Source organism: Sceloporus occidentalis, unplaced genomic scaffold, assembly GCF_023333645.1.
Source record: "Sceloporus occidentalis isolate IW3139 unplaced genomic scaffold, rSceOcc1.0.p SCAF_90, whole genome shotgun sequence".
In the NCBI taxonomy this organism is placed as follows: domain Eukaryota; kingdom Metazoa; phylum Chordata; class Lepidosauria; order Squamata; family Phrynosomatidae; genus Sceloporus; species Sceloporus occidentalis.
Window position 1 is genome coordinate 1,306,192 of NW_028317070.1, and position 24,332 is coordinate 1,330,523.

Sequence of the window (24,332 nt, forward strand, 5' to 3'; positions counted from 1 at the left end):
TGTGAAAATGCAGGTGTAGACAAGCATTAAAGTTTTTTGCCACAAAATATAAACTTGCTTTATGGATGACCTTAAAATGTTTTAAATGGAGGAAAAAAAGGATTATGTGGTGTCTTTTCCTGGTTATTCATCAGAAAGACCATAAAAAGACTACTCTAAATAAATGTGTTCACACCAAATATCCTCTCAATTAAATCAGACTTAAGCTTTGTGCTTGCTGCTCTTATCTTTTCAATTAGAAAACTTTCATGACTGCAGGCTAAGGCAGTTTGGTTTGATTTGTGTTCTTTCCCCTTACTGCAGATCATTAACGATGTATTAAGGATACACAGCAAAATAATTTACTACCGTGCTTTAAAGACCATTTATAAAATATTTTATATTTCACCAAAATCATTTTTACAAAATTACACTTTGAATACTTTGCACTAGAAATGAAAACAACGAAAGGGCTAAAATTGGAATGACCAAAAAACACACATTACGGCAATAAAATTTTGAACAACATTTTTCCTCCTTTTTTCCCCCATTGACTGATGTTATGATGTCCAAAAAACAGTCCATTAGAAAAAAAAAAAATATCTGTATATTTGTAAACAGAAACACATACGATAAAAATGTCAACAGGAGGATGGTGTGATGACAAAAAAAATATTTTTTACATATTGGTAAACACCATTTAAAAAAGTAAAAGCTATGTATACAAAAAATCCATTATATCCTCAACTTTTTCAATGATCTTTTTCTAAACTCACACTATTACGCAACAACACTTGTTCCTTAAAAAAAGTAAAATCAAGTCAAGACAAAGCACACAAAAGAAATAATGAAAATAGGTCAGTTATACATTAATCATGTACCTAAATGTTAAAACTATCTGTAACAGGAAAATCAGGATACCACAGAGTGTTTTTTTTGGTTTCTGAAGTCTCTTAACCTCATAAATACATATTCTAAGAAAATAGGTACTTTACAAATCTTTGAAAGTCAGCTCAGCCTGTGGGCAATATCTAGTCATTTTCATCCTTGACAGATTTCTAAATTGGCTCTGCCGTTCTAAATTGAGCATTACTAGTCAGATGATCTTTTTCCTCTTTCTTTATTATGCCATTGTGTAACCGTAGCTGCCACAGTGCAATGCCACAAGAAGTCTGTCCTTCAGGATTTCTTTACTGGGATATTCAGGTAACTTCAGCATATTGATACTGGAAGACAAAAAAAACAGTCCCAGTGATTATATAGATTAACTCGTGCTTAATAAATTAAGTAACAGGTAACGGAAACAAATGTAATATTAAGTAAAATGTTAGTAAAAAAATACTAGATAAAGTTTCAGTTAAGGGGAATGTAGAACCATCAAACTCAAGCACTATGACATGTAAATTCATACAATTCACCAGTTTGCTCAGTTTTGTAAGTACTAACTGAAAGCTAAAACAGGATAGCCGATCTCAAAGCAAAGAGCTGCTTTAAAAAATACTTAAGGGAATAATATCAAATGCCACATAGGTGAGGAATACATTTGATGCATAGACCTTATAAATCTGCAGAAATTATTTATTTAAGCATTCATGTCAGGCTTATGGTTTAGAAGCTTTGTTCTAATTCCAGATCCCTGCATGTAAGGGCTAATTTTAACAAGTAACTATCATACATATATGAATTACAACAAAATAAGGGCAAGGACTGAAGTAATCATAAATGCCAATGGTACTCCATACATATACCATAAAGTGCGGCTAAACCATAGTTATTTTTACAAAACGGTTTTGAATTTTGAGAAGGGAACTTTTACTTTGGAAGTTTACAAGATTGGTTTTCTAAAGATGTATAAAATATACATTTCTGTTGGATTTCTGTTTTGTATTTGGTCACACCAAATATTGATATATGTTTTCTTTTCACTCACTTCGCATTTTGTTTGATTTGTGAATGCATTCTTACTTTACAATATTTTCACACCTGCCTTGTATATACTTCATGGAAACAAGTATTTAGAGGGCCGTTTTGTCACACTGCATCCATAATTGCATCTTACCATGTGCTTGATGTTGGCAGTAGATTTGGTGTATATGCCACAGCTGCTATGGTGAAATTCTGCAGACCACTTCCACCCATGATATATGCAAATCCACCATGAGGTACCCTGGAACTGCAATGAAAATGTCATATAACATCACACTTGACAAGAAATACAATTGAATATTTAATTACAATAACCAGGGCACATGCAGGGATGGCATAAACTATATTTCATGTTCAACGTTGAAATAATAAATTATGGAACTGTATCAAGAAAGAGGAAAAAAAAAACTGCATATCAATCAACTACGAAGAAAGAACTGACAAAAATCAACATAATTCCCTTGACAGGTTAACTCTCCTAATAGGAAATTAATGTCACCAAGCAGCACACCTGCTCTCCCAGTGTATATAAGATCTTGAAAAGAAATTGCTATATCGTGAAATGAAACCAATTTGTTCTAATATTCGTAGGAATATAAAAATCAAGAAGATTCTTCTTATATTTAGTGAAATGTATGGTAGCAATAAGTACTGCAGTAGAAGAATGCTTATATGAGGACTATATTTCACTGGGGATCCCTTTTGCATTGGTATATTTATAATAAATGTGTTTTCATCACAACAGTTAAATCAGTTTTTTGTTTACTTTCCAGCCTTCAGAGAAAATTTTTTAATGAAGATTTAAGTCACAGAGAGACTTGATAAAATGGCAAAAGGATGTAGGTGCCAAATGTGGCTTCCACAGGAGCTAAATAAATACTATCTCAATATAAGAGTTTATTGTTGCTTCACACCGTAAACCAGATTCTAAGAATAAATATGTTTATAAGTGAAAACTAAAATGTTATAATAAATGAACAAAGCCACCAAGTCCCATGGATATTTTTCTGGTGCTGTATACAGTAATGTAGGTTAGAATTGACAAATATGTAATTAAGCTAATTTCGTTCAAATAAACATCCTTTATCTGCGATTGTGATTCCTTACGGCAATGCTAATGAAGTCAGTTCCTCCATAGGCTTTTATTATTCAGAATGTTTGGCTGGATGTTTCATTCTGTTGTTTACCACATACAGTTTCATAAGGAGTCAGGGTGTTTAATAGATTGGACTAAGATAAAACAGCTAGACCAGCTACCACACATTGCTCAAACAGGCACAAAAACATGAATTCCTTAAACCAATCACTGTATCAAATGGAGTCTTGTGGCTTCTACTAATATTTGATTTCAGCTTTGTAATATATTATCAAGATCACATCAACAATAACGTTAAGGAATCAACAGGAGAAAGGTGCTCTCTCTGATGTCACGTTAAAACACATACTTAAGTGTATTAGCCCAAAATAGGTTTTGCCGTGCCTCCATCTACCTACCAAGTGGACAGATATAAGGTCTGCATTTATGGCACAGATGTAAGAAAACATTAAAAATCAATTGTTTTATTAAAAGAAAGCTCCCCTCTTTAACAAAGAATAAAGACATTAGCCGGTCTGCAAGTCTGTGGAGTATCTACTCTTGGCAAGCAAACAGGAAGAAATATGTAATGTAGCTAGTGTGACTGATGCCTCCACGATTCCAGCAGTTTTTCGTGTCTTTATATGCGCAACACTATATTGTTTCATAAACAATATAACCATCAAAATCCAGGTCATTATTACGCTGCAGCAAATGTACAGCGGGAGACAAAGACATCTAAAGTTATGCTTAAAGACATTCAGAAAATCATAAAAGCCACAATCACAAATGTATTTGTTTTACCAGATCCATTGAATTAATTTTATGGCCAGCATCCAGGGGAAAGAATGTTTGATTTTTTCACTGAAGTGGTACTAAAGGTATACTCAGACGGTGATGAGATTGTAATGAATAAACTGGGAAAGCAGAGACAGACTACAAGTCAGGGAAAGGAGGCATATTTACTTGGGGAAAAAAAACAAGCATCTAATGATCAGGGAGCTGGAACTGTGTTTTCATTTTACTCAAGAGTTTGATCTACAATGATTGGAAGAAATGTTTTCTATTTATTTTCAACAAGCACAGACCTATTCATTCTCCGAACGCAAGTAATAAATAAAAGCTTTAAACTGCTTTCTTGCAGTGTTAGGTTAGGAGAAAGGCTCTTAAATCCTTCTGTAGAACCAATTCCTGAAATGACAGAGTAGATCACGGCACATACCTGGTAGCGATTGAAAGAGAGCATGAAAAAGTGTTGTCTCCCGCTATTGCAGTTGTGTAATGCCACTGTAATCTGTTAGTGTAAGCTGTACATGACACATAAGAAAATAATTCTCTGAATGTATTACTCACCTGCCTGTTACAAACTGCAAAAGCAGAACCCTCTCTTCCTGTGTTAATTCTTGTACCACCTCCCAAAACCACTAAAAAAAAAAAAAATAAGAAAAAAAAAAACAGATGTTATTTAATCATGCATGTTCTTGTACTTATATTTATAAACAATAGCAAGGATGGATGCATCCATGATGGTCAACCTTTCGCACAACATTGATCATGAAATTATGGAATCTCTACTATATTACCTCTTTCCAACGTATGTACCCTATGCAGTACCTGTTAGACAAGCAGCATCTTTTGCCAAAATTTTTCAGTTCTGTTAATTTGTGTGAATGTCGACAACAAGGAGGGACCCCCCAATGAGACAAATGAAAGCAAAGCAGAGAGCTCTGTGTATATGTTTGCATTCCTTTGTTTTTATTCAGTCTTATACTCTCTTACACACTCACTCTCCTATGTTGTGTGTGGAGGCTCTGCCCTTTTGCAGAAGCGCTCTGGGAGGCCTGGATAATGGGAGTTGATACTGGGGAGAAGCAGATGAAGAAAATAGGTAAAGAGCATGAAGAGGCAAGAGAAGAAGTAGAGTTGCAGGAAAGGAGACAGGAATGTAGAATTGGTTGGCGGTGAAGGTAGGGAGACATTGAGAGCGTGAAAGAGGGTGATTGACGATGAATTTCATCCGATCCAGAAGGGGAACAAACTAAATTTGTTATCTTAAAACAAATGGAACAAAAAAAAAATAAAAAAATATGTCCAAATAGGTTTTTTTTGGCCATTAGTAAAAGACTACTGGATAGTAGCACCACTGGAGTAGTGAAAAAACTGGCATCACTGCATGTTTCAAGGAAAAGTTTTCTGGCCCCCGCAGTCATACTAAAGAATGCATATTAAGCTAATTTAATTTGCATTTCTTAAAAACAGAACAAAAATTACTTACCCTAGGCAAAACCTGCAGCTCACTGCCTCTTCCGTATTCCAACAAAACTTGTTGGTACTTCCCATGACATTTGCCACTCTGGCAATAAGCATATCACATGCAAGGAAATGTGTTTGACCAAACACATCTCCTGCATGGAAAATAGATGGGGGAGGCAGAAGCATATGGGAGGCAATTTTCAGAATCCTTTCATGCATTTGTAAGGGAAACATCAAAGAAATTTAAAGGGACATCTCAGCTATCATAAGCATTAAAGTGAATATGTTGGCTGGAGTGTCCCTTTAAGTTTGCATCTATATTTATTTTACATCATAGGCATCATAGGCTTTTCCTCTGTTATACAATGGAAACCTCTGCCTTACATGTCTCAATTCTATTCAAGTGAGGGTTAGGTATAAATAGTCATTCTGGTGTAAAGTAGTCTTATCGCCATAATAACCAATGGAATAGTTGCATAATATCCATACAAGTGGCATACAAATACAGATGCTATCAACACAGCAAAACATTTTTTTGAGCTCTAAAGTGAGATTTACCTGAATCACTTGATCATCTCTTTCATATCCACTTGTGTATTCTGTGTTTCTTATCCAATCATTCACATCAATTTCTGGCATGCCAGACAGAAGCAGCTCCTTAACAGGAGAACTAAACAATTAGTCAATTTGTTAACGAACTAAAAATGTAATTTAAAAAGATTTTCACTATGATATGTATTTCTTCTTCATTAGCAATGATTACAGTCTACTTAACCCATATACACAATATTGTATCCCAGTATTTACAAGCTTTGCAAATGACTTCAGAATCAGAATGCTCTTTTTATTCCAGCGCCACATAACAAATGTAAATTCTGCCTCGCATACTCTTAAAACTCATTTTTTTCTGATGGACGCCTTTGGTCTTTATGCTTAAGGGCACACGGCACTTCATATAAAACCAACCTTGTACGAAAAGCAAAACACTGCTTTAATCCCACAGTACACGTTAAAAAGCAAAATCATAAGCAAGCGATATAATGCAGATAATTAATGTAAACAATTAATACGTATCTTATTTGGTCCCACTAGTGAGTGCCATGATATGCTTCAGCATTGCATTAAGAAATTAAGAGGACTGACTGTGCATATTTATCTCGCCCTAGTTAATAATGTGTATCTATGCCATGTGCAATAATGTCTGCTTCCTATCTCACAATTACAGAACAGCTTATTTGCATTGGAGTCGTTCACAGCACATTGAATTTATTTACTCAGTAGATTACGTTTAGCAGACTATTAAAAAAAAAAAAAAAAAAAAAAAACACAAGAAAAGAGATAATTGCAGATAATATATTATTATTATGACTGTATACAGAAAGATGGTTAGCCAAGAAATAATGGAAAAAATAGCATTCACTGCTGTTCTCACAACCAAACGGCTATTGGAACAAGTAAGAAAACACTTACGCACCATAATCTGGCCATTGGGACAAGGAGATATTTTTTCTCCAAACGTTACATACACTATTACTTGGATTAATGCTGTGCAACACTGGTAAAGGTAGTTTATTGGAACAATACATATTAAAATCTACCTGGATGTCATCAAAGTAGGCCGTTACGTGCCAAAAAGTTTTGAACCAGGGAGGACTACTGTACTTTCGTTAACGGTACAAAAATGGTTCAACTGCTATGCTGGAAGCATTTATACATCATTTGTACACATGCCATTAGGGCATTAGGGTGTTTTAAAAGCACAAATAATGCGAGAAAATATTAATTCATGTATTTCAGTATTTAGCACCCCAAAACGGGTTGGTTTGAAATACTTGAAACAAAAAAAAGGTGCTATTTACAGACATGCCCAACAGATGTTACCAAAATTATATATTGTATTTCCCGAAATATGTTTTTTTTGCTTTACATTTAGACAAAGAAAAGATGATGTATCCTTTTCAAAAGTCAGTAAATGGAGTAAACACAAGGGATTCTGCTTACCAGCTCAAATTCATCAAAAAGCTGTATAAGAGAAGGAGGTATAAACATATGGAACCCTTGCAAAAACCAGTTGATCTGCGGCTGTATAGCCCTCGTCATTCGAAGTTCGGTGACAAGCTGAACATATTCTGCCTGCAATGAGAAAAAACAGCCATTAAGACTGCGCGATTCTACATTCAATGCAGTCAACTATGTCATGAAGTGTTTCTGTTCAACACATTGTCATACGTGTGCAAAAAAAAGACACTTACTAAGCAAGATACCAAGGTACAAAGATACAGAGCCTCAAATAGCTAATGGTTTTTTTTGTTTTGTTTTGTTTTCTATTCCTTAAGGTAGAAGAATCTCGATTCTGCTGCCCTTATTTCCCATGGCTACTTATTAAGTTTAAATAGTTGCTGCATTAATGCATGTTTTTATTTTTTTTGTTAAATCATTTTCTTTAAATTGTTGGATCTACACGTAAATGTTTCTCTCATAAAGAATAAAATAGGATTTGGGGGGGGGCACCCTAAAAGATCTGCAGATATTCACTGACATCTAGTGGTGTGTGAGGGGTACTGTAAGAGAGAAGAAGAAAAAAAAACAGCAAAAACAAGGGTGCAACAAACCAAACCAAACATATAATAATCATTAAATAGCAGAAAGCCAGCAGCAAATTAGAAGAGCATAACAAGTAACAACTAAGAGGACCAGGAGATATTTTAGAGCTGCAAGAAAGATGGAGGTGACTTTTATGGGCCTGACTATTTTATTTTTAACCTATCCTGTAATCTTACATTAATAACCATGAACATACACTCTTGAACGACAAAGCAATGGCACGTATTTTACTTTATCTTTGATGCAAGAAAAACATGAAAAACAGAGGGCCTTACAGTCATGCGCTACAGAACCTATCATTATGCTCTTACATACTTTTCATTCCCCAACAAAAAGATAAAAGCATTAAAAGTAAAAGGTGATGAAGGTGAAAATTATATGGGTCATATACATGATGTGGACTTACATATCCAAGCTGAAAAGTCAGCAAACCAAGAAGCTACTACGTTTCAAGTCTCATAAGAAATTCTTTTCTTTTTTATAATTTCATTTTATTATGGGTATAATATACCCATCCGGATCAGGAGAATGCAAATTCTTTAATATTCTTTAAAATATTAAAAAATACAATTATTGAGAAGCTCCAGAGCAGCCAATCAGTGACTGGAAGGCAGTCTCGTTGAAATTAATGGTAGTGCTTTCTGAACATGCGCAAAGGGGATCTCATTAGACACCCCCCCTCAAACACTTGCTGAGCTAGCACTGGTACTGACCGGCTGTAAGTATAGCATTTGTCAAAAGATTTGTTTCTTGCACAACAAATAGATGGAGGAGGCAGGTAAAGCGACAAGTGCAGGGGGGGGGGTCTGTAGAATCCCACCATACATTTGCAAAAGGAATCACTTGTAGGGACCACTCAACTATCATACGTATTAAAAGTATATATGATGGATATATTAAAGTGCCGCTTTAATCACGAATCATAACAATTAAAAACGCGCTGAGTGAAGCTGCTCTTTCTACTTTTTAAGCAACAGGGATATACAGGCTTAAAGATGTAAAATATATATTGATGTCCATTCTGAAAGTTTAAAAGCATTTTATAATCGCAAATTTAATGTATGTAATATCTAGTCATTGTAATTAAGTTTTAAGGTCTTACTTTCCTTCTCCCTTTCAAAAAAAAAAAAGAGGGGCGAGCAAGGACAATGTTTTAATTAAATCTTCCAAATGTTTAAAGCGATCCCCCTAGGTTTTATTTAAAAAACAAAAAACAAAAACAGAAACTAAAATACAATGGAATCCACATTTTTACTCCAAACCAAAACCTCCCTAAAATAAAATTGTTTTAACCCTAACCATTGCCGCATTGTCACTGGCTATATAGAGGCTAAAATGCTGCTTGTAAGAACTTGCTGACCAAATATGTAATGTCACACGTTTGTTTTGGGGTTTTTTTGTTGTTTGTGTATTCAATGCATAGCATAATGAAAGGAGAGATTCCATTTCCAGGCGATTCATTCCATTGTTTAGTTATGTAGCTGTAGGAATATATGGGCAGATTAGATTAGAATTAGAATCCATTAATCAGATTAGATTAATTGAATCGTTATCTGCCGTCAATTATTATATGACGCGTTACAGCATATTTTTAACGAAGAACAAGAAAATAAAAACATAAATCTTGCTGAGAAATCTTACTGAACATGGACAAAAACATGATTTGTAGGCATAATGCACTGTTCTGGATTTTGTGCCCTGTGAAAGCCCCCTTTTTGGAGACGTTCTATAGATACCGCAGGTTGAGCTTGCATGAATTTCAAATCCCTGCAGCAAATCGTTAAGGGTTCAGAACAAAACCACGAAGCCAAGGATTTCTCTTTTAAAAAAATAAATAAATAAATTCAGCCGGTATACTACATTTTTTTTGGTAACCGATTTAAACAAGGTTTCTTTCTTTTATTTTTTTAATTAATTGATTTTATTAGATATGTGATTAACGTAAAGTAGTGAATCATAGGATGCAAAGTGCTTTTCCGCATCCACAGTTAATTGAACGGCTGTCTTAACTAGAATCAGCATAGCAATTAAAGCTGAAGTCTCATCTCAAAATGATATCCTTGGAATGAAGCATGTACTTATGTGTCTTGTCTAATTTACTTTGCAGTGTGTTTTAATTTTAACCCCTTCGGTAACTCATAAAACAGTCTGATAAAACCTCCTATGGCTAGGGCTGAGAAGGAAATAATTGTTGTTATAATTATATATATATATATATATATATATATATATATATATATATATATATACATACACACACATATATGTACACACACACACATATACACATACGTACACACACATATACAGTGTATATACACACACACACACTCTATTATATATATACATATATATACACACGCACAAGATATTTCTTTCTAGGTTTAATCTCTAGGTTTATGATTTGCATGATACCTATTTATTCAGGGCACATTCATTAACCAAAAGCCAAGAGCACCATGCTTTTAAAGAGGGAAATAAGGGATAAGCAGGAGAAAGAGCATAACAGCCTTGCATAGATTTACTAAGAGCAGAAAAGCTGGAGAATGAAAGCTATTCCATGAGCCTATTCATTAGCCTGTTAACGATAGCCGGCAGAAAAAAACATTACAGCTTTCACGTGCCAGTATTTCAGCATTAATCTAAATGCACTACCTCTAGGCTTGATATTGGGCAGGATTCTTTCACCAAAACCCCTATTAACCGTCAACAATGTCATGATAGTTTAAGCATGAGGAAATATTCGTGTAGAAGGTCTAGCTGTGATTGTGGTTCAGGAAAACAAAGAAGCACATGGAGGGTTAGGAATTACAAACCAGGGGTCCGGAAACACCTGTAACCATGAGGGACAGGTAAAGCACAGACAATACTTAATGTCAGGACGAGTACCCCCAAAAAAGTACATCCCAAGAATGACTGCTTTAGCATGTTAGATACATTAGAAACTGCCAGCAAAATAAAAAATGGAATTGCATTTTAAAATACTTGGGAGGCCAGCGATGTGACATGTAAATTACACAATCACTTTAATCAGCGTCTGTGTGCAATTATTGCATAATCGTGATGGAAATACTCTGGAATTTTTTATGATTATTATTCAAGAACATAAGGAATGTTTTACAGATCTCACATAATTTATGGCAGAAAATTTCTCGGCATCTGCACAAACGAAAGAAAAATAGCATTCAAGCCGCAACCCAATCTGTGGTGTTAAATCATCCAACACTTCAATCATGTGTCATTATTATATTGTTCAGACAAAACGTGGAGACATTTACTGAAACATAAGGCAGATTTCCTACTGTTGCAACATCTATGTATTTGTCATAGCAAAATGGATGTTCATAATTAAAACGGTGTCAGAGACCAGAAACTAAACATTTTTCAGAAGTGACACTTAATGACAAACGATGGATAAGAACGAGTCATGCTACAAGGATATGACATTACAAGGATTATTTGTTACAATCAGTCAATACTGTGTCTTTTTTCCATAACAATGGGCAAGGGTGTTCCATATGAAGGGTAAAATGGACACATCAATAATAAAACAAAATGTTTTATATAGTATAACATCAATGGCAAATGATAGAGAAGACTTTACCTAAAGAAGTTCTGCTAAATGCCCAGATCTCACTAAAAAGGGGGTTTCTGGGGGGAAAAAAAATTGAAAAGTGTACTTGTGATATTATTGTAATTTTTGAAGACATTACAACCCTACATGGGATTTCAAGCCAGAAACCCATATGACCCAACCTACTTGGTGAATGAGGAGTGTGAATGAAAGCAGTTCGGGATGGTTAATATGATGGATTACTAATGTCACAGGCTAATCGCAGAACAGAGATTCCTCAAGATATGTTGTGTTTCCAAAACAGATACTCTAAGCCCTGTGGAGCGAGATGCAGCAGTACCCTAGTGTGAATTGGATGTTTCCAGTGACAGCTTACAAGTACGTCTTGACACCAGTCTCATCACTCACCTTGTTCTCTTGTGTAACAAGAATGCTCGCTCCTCCAGGTTTTAAGGGCACTTCCTCCATAGCTCCAAAGACATCTGTCTCTACGGAGAAGGTAAGTTCCAGACCCAGGTCACTAATGTCATTATCTAAAATCCACTGCAAGTTCTTTGCGTATTCTGGGTCGATAGAGGCCACGTCTTGGTAATTTACAGGGATACCTGCAGTATTAAGAACATGCAGACTTTATTTTTTTTTTGTTAAGGAAAATATTTCAGTTGTTACACTTGTGTGCATATTTCTTGTACAAGACTGCCCTCTTCAGCCCCCTGCCAATAACGCAATGCAGCAACTTTAAGGTTACATTTGTTTTTTTCACTTATATTAAAAGTCTACTAAAAGAAATGCAATGTTAGTAAGTATGGAAATTACACTGCCTCACCTCTCAACTTCACCTATGCAAATGTATATACGGTGAACAAAATAGAAGTACTAGTTAGCACAATCAGCTGGTCATTCCCAGGAGTATGCTGACCTCTTTGATTTATGTGCTGGCGTTGGCTGCCTTAACTGATTTTAAAAACTGTCTTAACATCCAATGCTGTAAAAGATGCTTTATCAGAGATTAATGAGCTTTGTAGCTACTGTTAGGTTTGTTTACTGATTAAATAAGGATTGGCAAGAGTTGACATAAACCAGGCTCACACGGCCACAAGGTGGAAAGGCAGGTGCAATACTATTTAAAGTCATCATCTTAACCAATTCAGAATGCCTTTCACAACCTCTTAAGTGTTTCAGAAGCAGAAAACGTGTGCTGGGTTTCACACCGAGGATGAAAAAAGGCACTATGCATTCTAGCCTTGAGCTTGAAATCATTCACACCTTATTAATATTTCTAACAGCGAACCTTTGGTTATTATCTGATGTAATTTTAAAGGAATTTTATATCAACATAGTCCGAGTGACATTTTTCTTCCACTGATAAATGCAATGCTTAAACAATTGAGCCGGGATTTTGCCTTATTTTTTTCACCTGTCCGTCTGACATTATTTTATGACATTTATTTACTGGACAAAAGCATAGCGATTCCTACAACCAATACAGCATGGGAGGGTGGGAGAAATGCTATTTATTTCAGAGAAAAAAAATCTAAACTATTCCTATGAGTAATATTTCTTTAAACACCAGCAAAAAAATTCATAGTTCTCAGGGGGGAAATGAAAAGCTTTTAAGAGAAAAATCACGACATCTGTTCATAGCACATTCACATAAATCTTTTGAAAGTGGGAAAAAATTGTGTTATTTTCGATAGCAATTCATCAAGATAGCTAATCCATTCCACTCACTGATGAACGGGCCAGATATCAAAACTAATCACTTGCCCCCTTTTCAGGAACAGATTTTACGTAATGCAGACTAAACTACTGGTAATTCCCCACATCACAAAGAAAATCTATGTTTTTTGGTTATTATTTTAATGGAACCAGAAAAGCCTACATTTTTTTTATTAGCTGATTTATCCATACAACACCCATTTGGTCTTTCCTCTTTAAGGGTCCAAAGCAAAAAAGGGGGCTTCTACTTTTTAGGGGACATTTTTTGTAATCATACCAAGAATATGCTTGTAAAAAGATCTGGTGAAATAAATGTTGACCAGTTGTCTGTGGTAGAGCGCTAAACCCAGGATCTCGCCTGCAAATCTGAAGTAGTTGAGATGATCCGGATTTACAGAGGAGTTGCTATTTGGCTGGAAAGTTGTTCCTTTAGAGAGAGATTAAAACAGAAATTAAAATATTATAGAAAACTACAGGCATTCTACACAAGTTCTCCTATGTGCAAGAATGAGATCGGTGGCTCAGAATACAAAACTTACTCCTTAGTGGTCAGTAAAATACTTGTCTCACCAAACTCTCTATTATTATTATTAACAAAATTGGTTTATCACTTACCATCTGCTGATTGTGTAAACAATGCATAGTCAGGATTGATCATTTCAGAAGATAATATATCAAACCACTCCCGTACCACACCTTGGCCCTGCAACAAGCAAAACAGAATTTGTGAGTGTTAGTGACCGACAGGCCCTATATGCCTAAGAAAGCACGCGCTTGTGTACACTGCTTCAACATTGGGAATGGAACATTCAAGTAAAGATTTTATACTGGGGTTCTAGTAAGTATCCTATATACAGTACACTAACAAGAAATATCAAGGGATACAAGTAATTAAGCAACAAAATGGTCCAGACTTGATTGACAGGTACTACAATACAGACTGAGTGGATTGCGTGTAAGAGCTTTGGGTAGCCAACCTTTCTAAGCAGAGAAAACCAACCTCAACCAAAGTAAGTTATGCAATGTATAGTATTGTGAATAAGTATTTGCACCTTCCTGATCTCTTCTACGTTTGCTTATTTGTCACATTTAATCTGGTTCAGATCATCCAACTAATATAAGACAAAGACAATATGAGTAAATACAAAATGCAGCTTTTAAATGATCATTTCATTTATTGATGGTAAAGAGTTAATCAAAACCTATATCACCCACATGGAAAAGTAATTGCACCCCTAAACCTAATAACTGGTTGTGTCACCTTTGGTGGCAACAATTGCAAGAGTTTGCCATAACTTGAAATTAGTCTTTTACATTGTTCATCGTTGTGAAGGAATTTTGACCCACTCTTCTAGGCCACATCGGAGGGCTTTCGAGCATGAACTGTCTGTCTAAGGTCATGTACTGGCTGACTTGGCATGATAGGAGTGTGATTGCCAACAGCAATCACAGTCCCATCATGCCTAGGTTCCAGCACTTACACATCCAACCAGTAAATGCTGGAACCTAGGCATGATGGGACTGTGATTTCTGTTAGCAATCACACTCCTATCATGCCAAGTCAGCCAGTACATGCTGGTACAGGGTGGCTGTAAGTGATGTGCAGGCCCCATTCTGCAGGCAGCATCAATAGACAAGGGGGGCAGCTAGCTAGGTTTCAGCATGTACTGGCTGACTTGGCATGATAGGAGTGTGGTTGCTAACAGCAATAACAGTCCCATCATGCCTAGATTCCAGCACTTACACATCCATGCTATCACACACACACTCATTCATTCATATACTCATTCATTCACAGATTCATTCCCTCAATCACGCATACTGATTCAAACACCCTCCCCACCCCCTTACCTGCACTGCAGCTCCTCGATGCCGCTCACAGACTTCAGAAGGCGTGGCCTCCCTCTTCGTTCTCTGGTACTGCACAGAGGAAGCAGGATGTGATGTGATGTCACTCCGCTGGGTTCCGCTTCCTCTGTGCAGCATAGAAGACCCTCCCACAGGTAAGTAGCAGGGCTCGAGGTGCGGACCGCGTAAGATCGGTTGCCCTGGCTGCCAATTTGGGGGGTTCCTACGGCCCTGGGGGGGATTTCTTCATTATCGGTCCCCCCGCATGAGTTACTGGGGGGGGATCTGTCCCCCCCGGTTCCTACGCCCATATGTGCTGCTTTTTGAGACCTTTTAGCCTACTTCGCTTTGCAAGACAGGTTCTAGTTAATTGATGTTTAGATTCAACAGGACTGGCAGTAATCATGCCTGGTTGTGTCTAGTGAAACTGAAGCCAATTATCAATTAAATTTGGTTAACTGATTGATTTATTAACTAAGGGGGGGGGGGTTACCTTTTCACATAGGGCCAGGTAGGGTTTGATAGGAATTTTACTCCTTATGTGAAATCATCATTTACAAACTGCATTTTGTGTTTATTTGGGTAATCTTTGTCTAATTTGAAAATTAGTTTGATGGTCTGAAACACTTAAGTGTGACAAATATGCAAAAATCGGGGTCATAAAAAGGGTCAATTCCTTTTTCACAGCACTGGATGAAGGTAATTCTAGCACTTGTAGAACAAGAATTGCAAGCTCACCTAAGCAAACAGTTATCCACAGGACTTTTTAAGGCAAAAGTAGTTTTCAATCAAATATCAAAGTTTGTCCAGAAAGAGTACTTTTACAGACTCTGGGTCTCTTTATATTTGAATATGTTTCAATGCAAATCATTTTGACAATTAACACTGTACTAAACAACAAATGTGGTTTGGCATTTAGGCTATTTTACACACTACAGAACAAATTAAGTAAAGGACCCTTTTCTGTTAATAAAAGTGATTATCGCTCATTGTACAGTGCTTATACAGCATTATTACCCATCCCAACCCTGATAACTTAACATACCATGCCTTCTTCTCCATGGAAACGCACAGCAATACCTTGCTTAAGTTTTTCACAATTTGATTTAAACACCACTTCACAGCTACTCCTGAAAATAGAATCTAAATATGTAACAATAATTAATTGCACTCTCTTAAAGACAAGAATAGCATGTTTGTCGGTTATTTTGTTTAACATACCTCTGTGAACCAGTAGTATGTCGTTCTCGTTCACCGGTCTATGCACCATATCTGAATCAGGTTGTCCAGTGTGCAAGTGTTCATAGAACCATTCACAGCGCTCCTTAAAAGACTGTAATATAAGACAATATAATACAATACTGTAATATAAGACAATTCAAACAAATCCACCTAAATACACAGCCAAATGCCAAAGAATGCCAGATTCTTACAGGATGTTTTTTTAAAGCTGAAATTAGTTATCACAAAAATTACTGAAGTTACAAAATAAAACAGGATCATATATAGAATAGATTTGAAATTAACAAGTAAAAATTCTACTTATAAAACAAACCACAACAAACATTTTAAACTAATCTGGAAATGCATAAGGGCATATATGTATTTTTAAAACTTGGTTGCTTTAATTAATCCACTGTACAGACATACCTGTGCTTTTATGATGTGCATGAAACGTGCCATCAGTTCTGGACACTCCAGCAGAAAATGAAAATGATCGAAAATAATTTTGGGGTTCCTAAAAAAAAATAAAATAATAAAAAAAAAGGATATATATATATACACACACACACACACACATATATACATACACACACAAACACACACACACACATCTGGTTCCCTTTTAAATTTTAGATAAGAGATCATTGCAACTGTTAAATATCTCGACAGGCCATTCTTTCATATAGTATGCAGATATGTGTAAAAAATGAAATTAGAATATACACTTAGATCCTAAAACCCACCTGTTAACAAAACATTTAAGAACTTCATCGTGTTTGCAGACAAACTCTATGAACCGTGGCGAGGTCATTCTGTACAATAAAAAATATATATTTCTGTAAGGTTGTACAACAAATCTTTAGACAGAGAAAACGGCCTTGGGGCAAAAACTGCACAAATATACTACATTTCTGCTTTTTCAGAGAGTTGAAGAAGTAAAATGTTGAATGTTTTTATGAAATCAATTTTTATTATGTCCCTTTATGAAGAATGGAAGAACATGGACAAGTCTATATTAATATCCAGCTAGCATGTTTGTCAATGGATACACATTTCTATTTTTATACACAACTTCTATGTACACAAAACAAGCCCTTTCTCCCTGAAACATAAATATTAGACATAAAAAAGCTATAAAAGGTCCCTAAATATACTTAAAAACTGATTCAATGAAAACAAATTTTAGCATCCTTTTTTGGAAGTAGGCCTTGCATTTTTATTTGAAAGAATGACCTTTATGCTACAAAATAAAAACGCTTACCCTTGAGGCATTTGGCAAGAGCAGCACATGTAGAATGCTTGAATGACAGCACTCAGTCGATTTGCTGTCATTGAGATAACATCCTGACCATCTGCAACGGCTTCCTGCTTCCCAGCAGCATCTGAGCTCTCAAAGTCCCCTTTGCCTGATGATACTAATAGATGTTCTTGGCTTCCACTCCTTCCAATGGCTGATTGATGAGCGAGAGAAATATCTTGTTGATCCAGTGCATTTTGCTTCAGTAAAATGCAAGCGATGTTGGAAGAGTCTTTCTTGTCTTTAGTGAGTTCAGTGGCTATAAGCACTAACCATTCGTCTAAAGAATGCCAAAGTAATTCTAAGGGCTGAAATGAATAAGACAGAGCTTAAAGCTATACTTTCCAGGTTCAATGACCAAAGGTGGATCGCAAATGTCAAAATTCAAATCAGCAGAAGTGTGCATTCAGAAAGTTGTAGTACAGTGAGATTAGAGAAGGTGATTTCTTTCATAGGAAGGCATGCAAAAGAAAAAAAAATACCTTTTTTTATAATAACATGGAAATAAAATTATACAAAGCATATTACAAAAGGAACAACCTGCCCTGAAACTTCCCAGGTTCGAGCAGGTCATTATTTATAATTCATAGGGTGAGAGGAAACTCCACAGCTCATCCAACAGCTGGTGGTAAACTGGCCCTGTCAATAACGGCAGGAATAAGTCTAAGTCTGCAAGATCGCTGTTTATTTTTCACAAGTAAGAAAATCTTAACATCTCAAGTGGTGGGTTTTTTTTTCAGATCCACTCATGTCAGTATAATCTCAGAATAAAAAAGATCCTATTATAATCATTAAAAGGACAAACCAAACAGAATATCTTCTCTTCATCATCAAAAGGCAGTCAAAGCTGATCATAAATGAGATATGAATAAAGTATGCCTATGTTTAAGATGGTAAGAGTATTTGCTCTGTATGTGGGGAAAGAAAAGGAGAAACAAGGAACTGTGAAATGGAAGGAAACAGCACAAGAAGGAACCCAGGAGAGATGAATAAGGAAAGGTAAAAAACCCAAAACACTAGGGCTAGCACAGGAACAACAAGTGAATACAAGGGCCAGAGAACTGGGGGCAGCCATAGGGCAAAAGGACAGGGCAAATGCATTTTGGGGAATATGTAAAGGAACAGAAACTGTGTATGAACATCTTCCATATTACCCAAAATATTTTAATGATTGTAAATCAGGTTACTTGTTATATGAAATACTGCTATCAGGGGGCTATTTTGTTAACAAACAAATGAGCTGCAGTTAGATGAAAAAAACTGTCATCAAACAACAAATGAAATAATTGAATAAGATGAAAATAAATGTATAAAGATGAGAGCAGTTAACGATGGAAAATCAACACAAAAGCACAAACCCATTTGGCACCATATGTGAGGAGAACCAAATAATTAAAAGCCTTCATCTACCGTAAGATTGTAATTTACATCTAAATATGTCACAGTTCCAGCTGTCAAATTTGAACTTCAAAAGGGAATTTTATAACTACCAAGACCTTTTAGAGGATAGATTCATAGGCGAACAATAACCACTGTTATTGTACGTCAATCATAACTCTGTCCCTTTTATGCTAAAGCTATATTTTTTCAATCAGCAAAGCCAAGTGAAAAGACTCGACATTGTTGTCGAGAACTGCAAGTGTTCTGAAAACCAACCGTAAACTCCTAATTTAGTAAATTAATCCGATAGATTGGACTGAAAAGACGGCCTTGCCTCATAAAAATTGTCAGGACTAGACAACACAGGTAAAAACATGTTAGTGAACTATGAGACTCTTGATGCCTTAATTCCATTCTATTTTCCTAATTATGTAAATTCATGAACTTTGGAAAAAATATGGATTCTGCCAAGTGAGTTGTCCTTTAAAATCAAGAAGGATTGGAGGAAGGTGATATTGTTGTAGGGATGAAATATAGTTTATAAAAGGAAAGGTAAATAAAATGGCATTATGATTAAATCATAGATTAAAAAGGTAAGGAAATGTAATGAACTTAATATGGAGAGTACATGATATCAACAAAACTTACGTCCTGCTCAGGAAGGGTCTGATAAATGAGAGCATGCTTTGTCAAATTCATCTCTTTAACGTCTATCTTCCTAAACACGTCATATACTTTTCTGACCTTGAACACTTGGCTTCTTGGAGTTTTGTTTCCGTTGTAACCCATGTCATTTCCGTTACTGGGAGAAGAAGGCCCAATGCAAAAAACGTGGCAAAATATCCTCACGATTCGGAGTAAACTCTTCATTTGAGCTTCATAGCTACTAGAGATACTGTGATGGAAAACCTCAGGTTTTTATTTTATTCCTAAGTTTTGAGTCCAACAGAAATAAAGTCTATTTTTTTACAAAAAGGTACCAAACAAAATATACAAAGCAAATACAAAATTCAAACTAACATTTGCGAAAAGTGATGTCACAATACACTAAACGTTAAACCTATATAAAATTGTATAAACACAATTAAATATATATTTTTACACTTTTTAGTGGTCGATCTCTCTTATTTTTGAAGAAGCTTGTGAGGATCTGCCTTATGAAGAAAATCTTTGTTGAATCTCCCATATCTTGTGTTTGTGAGTGCAATAGTTGTATAATCATAATCATGTATATTTTTAAACGCAGCATATTTTTAAACACAACTATGATACTATGACTTTTTTAAGAAATGTGTGAGAAATTGTAATAAGACTTTCACCTACAAATTACCAGGTTATCTGATTTTAACTTGCACTTAAAGAACCGAGCGCAATTTAACATTTTGATTGTATTTCTATTTCACGTGTCAGTTTCTGCTGGACATTTGGTGCTGGATTTCACAACATTCTTATTGGTAAGTATTAACAGACATAGTTTACACCTCAGCTCTATTTTACCAATTACCAATGTAGTCTGTATCATATTTATATTTCAGAGAGTGTTGTTCACAAACCAAGTTCTAATTTGTCACAGCTCAAAATTTCAGAGCAGTGCTCACTGAAACTACTAAAAAAAATCATTGGTGGAGCTTCACTGAACCAAACGTACCTTAGGAGTTTGTGGCCATTTGTTGTAGCTACTTCAGCAAGGCTTGTAAGGATCTTGAGATACTGACTTTCGTTTTGCTGAGACAAATGTTCAAGGACCTGGCGCAGCTAAAAGAGAAGTAAAAAATATGTTGAGATGTCATTACTTCACTAGATGCAATGCAAAACTGAATTATAACTGTTCTCTTGTTTTAACATGCATCCCATTATCTCTCTTATATTACTACAGTGATGTGCAATGTCTGTATTAGGAAAATACTGCCATGTCTAGTGCTATGAAATTCGAAAATTTTAAAGACTACACCTAAGTTGGACATCATCACATTACATCAATAATATTGTCCAAGAACATGAAAATAGCTGTGTGAAGACTTCCCCAAATAGCTGTCTTGCAGGCAGTTCAGATGGCCAAAGTGATCCATCTACCAACAGTACATTTAGAAACACTTAGACCTTTGTTGACTCCAGAGGAGGCCACAAACAGATACGATTTTCTCATTTGTCCTCTCTAAATAGATAGTAAGGCATCTCTTCAAACCCAAGGTATGTAAAAGTTATTCTTTCACACACTTGGGTGAAGGAAAAAAAAAGGTGGGTAGAACAATATCCTGTTCTTTGTGAAAGGCAGGTTGAACTTTAGCAGCAAATTCTGGAGGAAGTGAAATAATCACTTTATTAAAAATAAGTAGAAAGTAGATCTGCAAGCGTAGGAAAAGTAAGCCGCTGAAGAAGTAAATTAAGATCCGTAGGGACCATCTTGATCATGAGGGGGCAAGAGCTTTAGAAAGAGTCTAAACATTTGCCTGAAGAAAATCCAGAATTAAACGGTAAGGACAAGAAGATGCATTACAGCCGTCTCCAGATCTTCAAATATCGAAGGGATGTAACTTTCTTTCGAGTGAAAAGAAGAGTCTAAGTTACTGCAAGTGAAAATCCATTTTTCCCCTCAACAGCTGTCGTTCAATCTTCAAGCCATCAGATGAAACATTCCTGGATTGGGGTGGAGATCTTGGCATACTCTCCATGGCCAGTCAGAAGCTACTAGGTTCAGTGACACTTGTTCCCTTCTGATTTTCTGTCTCACACTGGAGATGAGAGTTAATGGAGGAAAAATATGTGCAAGATTGAAATTCCAATTTTGCCCAACGGTTTGGATTCCACTGATGTTAACAGCTGACAGAGAAATATAATGTGCTTCTGCCCACAGACATATCTTCAATAGAATACGGAGAAGAAGAATTCTCCATCTACAGCCAATGATGGAGCGCTTTCTCCACACCCAACATTTTCAGTTAATTGGAGGAAACTGCCCTTCACTTGTTCTGGCAGTGCCAGTTTGCACCGGCATTATTCAGAGCCCTGGATTTGGAACTCAAGGACTCTATCAGGAGAAAGTACCCGTCCTACCACTCTTTACGTTACAGAATTTTTCCAGAAACACACACTGAGGGCGCCATTGACTATGCTCCAGCGTCGCAGTACTGCTTATCATTTTTCTGATTTTAAAAATGTTTGCATTGATATGATGTTGAAAATAATAAATATTCAATAAAAAAAAGTGTCACCAGGGATTGCAGCGGAAAAAAACTACTAAATAAGACTATTTCATGTATCAGCTAATGCAATTTTCTCAAGCAATATGGGGAAAACCTTAGAAGAAAACATAAGATGTTCTCTAACTTTCTGGTCCAGAGTTTCACCGCATATACTTCTTTGGGGCAATCCATGGATATTTGTTCAGGTGTCTCGTAACAGTCTTAAGTTTTGGTTTTGCACAACAATAGTTTGTTAATGAGGTACATAGACTGTGTTCAGCCCTTTGTTTTTTTCACCAGCAGAACAGGTGAAGCATATTTAAAGCATTCTTTTATTATGAGCACATACTTTAATTTTACATTCAGATATACCGGTATTACTGCTGTAATTACTTTCCATCTTTTTAGCCATTCTCAGCCTGTTTATTATAGTTTAGCGACTCTTCTTACCCTACATTTGTGTACGATAGACTATTGGAAATCAGGAATACAATTATCACTAAGGATCGTGACCTAGTTATTTCATTAACTGCAAAGCAGTCTAAGGCAAAGTTAAAAAACTTCATACCTTTTCAAATTCAACTATTGCTCTAGTATCACATAGAGGAAAAAATCTCAACTGACACAATGTAAATATTGATAAATGCAGGTAAGCTACTGGAAGTCATTATTGACATGTCTGATCTGACAACTTTAACACTACTTGTAAGGTGCTTGTGCTAAATACACATCGCATTTATCAGCATATCCCTGGCAGGGCTATATCTTATTTGAACACTGATAAAGCTCAACTGCTTGTTTGAGCTCCATTTTTGCCTACAGAAAAGTTGCTTCAATCAGTATAAATGATGCACTCTTGCAATGATTATTCTTGTAACTGAACATGGTAGTCATAGAGGACTGTTGAAGGAATCAAACAAAAACATACAAAATCAACTTACCATATTTTCTTTAAGATCTTCATTCTGAGTCATTTGAATCAATGTCTGAAAAAGTCTTGGATGGTGCTGTATGAGTATATCGCAGGTTTCCCCATAACCACCCTACAAGTATACAAGTGAGGTTTAAAAATGTAGTTAAAGTCATCCTACTAAAGCAGTGATACAATATAGAGGAGTACTATACATTAGTGCCTGCTTGGGGTTTATGTAATTTCATACTGCTTTAAACATCTCCTTAACAAGAGCATAAATTACAGACCTTCACAATTTAATAAGAACAACTCCATTTTCTTCAGCAACTACAACCAACTCGTGGCAAGAACAGTCCAACCACAGAGGATCAATGGAAGGTTCTGTGTCAGGTATGTGCTTTAGTAATTTGCCTGCATTTTGCATCACGTTTGGTTGTCTGGGTTAGAGAGCTCACTGGCAGGAAAGCACTCTCATTGAAATTAATGGGAAAGCTTTCTGTGCATGTCTTGCCTGACCTGAATCAAGGTTTTCTGTGCATTACTGAAAAGGACATGCATTTGATGGAATGCATCCCCTGCAAGACAAACACCTGGTGTACGGGAAAGGAGAGCAAATGCACAGACAGGATTCTAATGAATCTCTTTATGTATTTGCATGGGGGGAAACTTTCAAAAATCATACTCATCTATCATATGCATTAAGTTGCAAATGATGGCTAGACTATGGCTTTGAGATAAGCAGTCTGTTTAGAATTCCCTAAAGTCTATGGCATATACCATAAACACGTAACCCCAAAGTAGTATACATATAGTTATGCGGTTGTATTTGACCTTAACTGGAAGAACCTACTTGTACACAGAGGTCCAGTGGTGTGATTCCATTCTTATCAGGAAGGTACTTTGCTCCTCGAAGTAGCAGAATTTGTGCTGTATCCCTCTGGCCATGACTATGTAGAACAAGAAAATCGTTTGTGCATTGCAATAGGCACGCATCTCAGTGTTTCCATTCACATTCCAATTACTCCCTAGTATAGAAATCTGTTTTTCTTTCAAAATTGCTTTTTTTGTCTGGCCACACACAATTGCTTTAGGAGAAATTAATTTCAAGTTATCTTATCTTGTACCAAAAATGTTTACAGCAATTTCCTTTCTTTCCACAGCAGCCCAAACTCAATCAATGTATTACAATCAAGAGGAACAGAGGACATATTAATCAGATCAAAACTTTACCACAAAAAAACACAGAAAAATAAGAAAAATCGGTGCCGTGTTTTTGCTTACAAATACACCTATTAATGTGTGCCTATAAAAAATATATACACACACATGAATAGTTGTATAAGCAAGGGAAATTGGTT

The 24,332-nt window shown here is 35.9% G+C and overlaps 1 protein-coding gene across 5 annotated transcripts in view; it reads right to left on the bottom strand.

The window, feature by feature from the left end:
• Positions 1 to 1,102: 1,102 nt before the first annotated feature.
• Positions 1,103 to 24,332, bottom strand: part of LOC149284587 (E3 ubiquitin-protein ligase HACE1) — a 34,081-nt gene continuing 10,851 nt past the window's right edge. For 4 of the 5 annotated variants that reach the window (XM_089496430.1, XM_089496429.1, XM_089496428.1 and 1 more), the window contains 17 exons: positions 23,825 to 23,921; positions 23,003 to 23,104; positions 20,528 to 20,634; positions 19,624 to 19,774; positions 17,464 to 17,807; positions 16,946 to 17,014; positions 16,629 to 16,716; positions 16,200 to 16,311; positions 16,024 to 16,121; positions 13,746 to 13,833; positions 13,408 to 13,557; positions 11,820 to 12,016; positions 7,235 to 7,366; positions 5,792 to 5,890; positions 4,334 to 4,404; positions 2,039 to 2,152; positions 1,103 to 1,205 (listed from right to left, as the gene is read on the bottom strand). In XM_089496430.1, the coding sequence (XP_089352556.1) occupies positions 1,103 to 1,205; positions 2,039 to 2,152; positions 4,334 to 4,404; positions 5,792 to 5,890; positions 7,235 to 7,366; positions 11,820 to 12,016; positions 13,408 to 13,557; positions 13,746 to 13,833; positions 16,024 to 16,121; positions 16,200 to 16,311; positions 16,629 to 16,716; positions 16,946 to 17,014; positions 17,464 to 17,807; positions 19,624 to 19,774; positions 20,528 to 20,634; positions 23,003 to 23,104; positions 23,825 to 23,921 (2,122 nt within the window). Of the gene's footprint in view, positions 1,206 to 2,038; positions 2,153 to 4,333; positions 4,405 to 5,791; positions 5,891 to 7,234; positions 7,367 to 11,819; positions 12,017 to 13,407; positions 13,558 to 13,745; positions 13,834 to 16,023; positions 16,122 to 16,199; positions 16,312 to 16,628; positions 16,717 to 16,945; positions 17,015 to 17,463; positions 17,808 to 19,527; positions 19,775 to 20,527; positions 20,635 to 23,002; positions 23,105 to 23,824; positions 23,922 to 24,332 lie in introns of all 5 variants that reach the window. The other variant, XM_089496427.1, reaches the window with a different exon arrangement.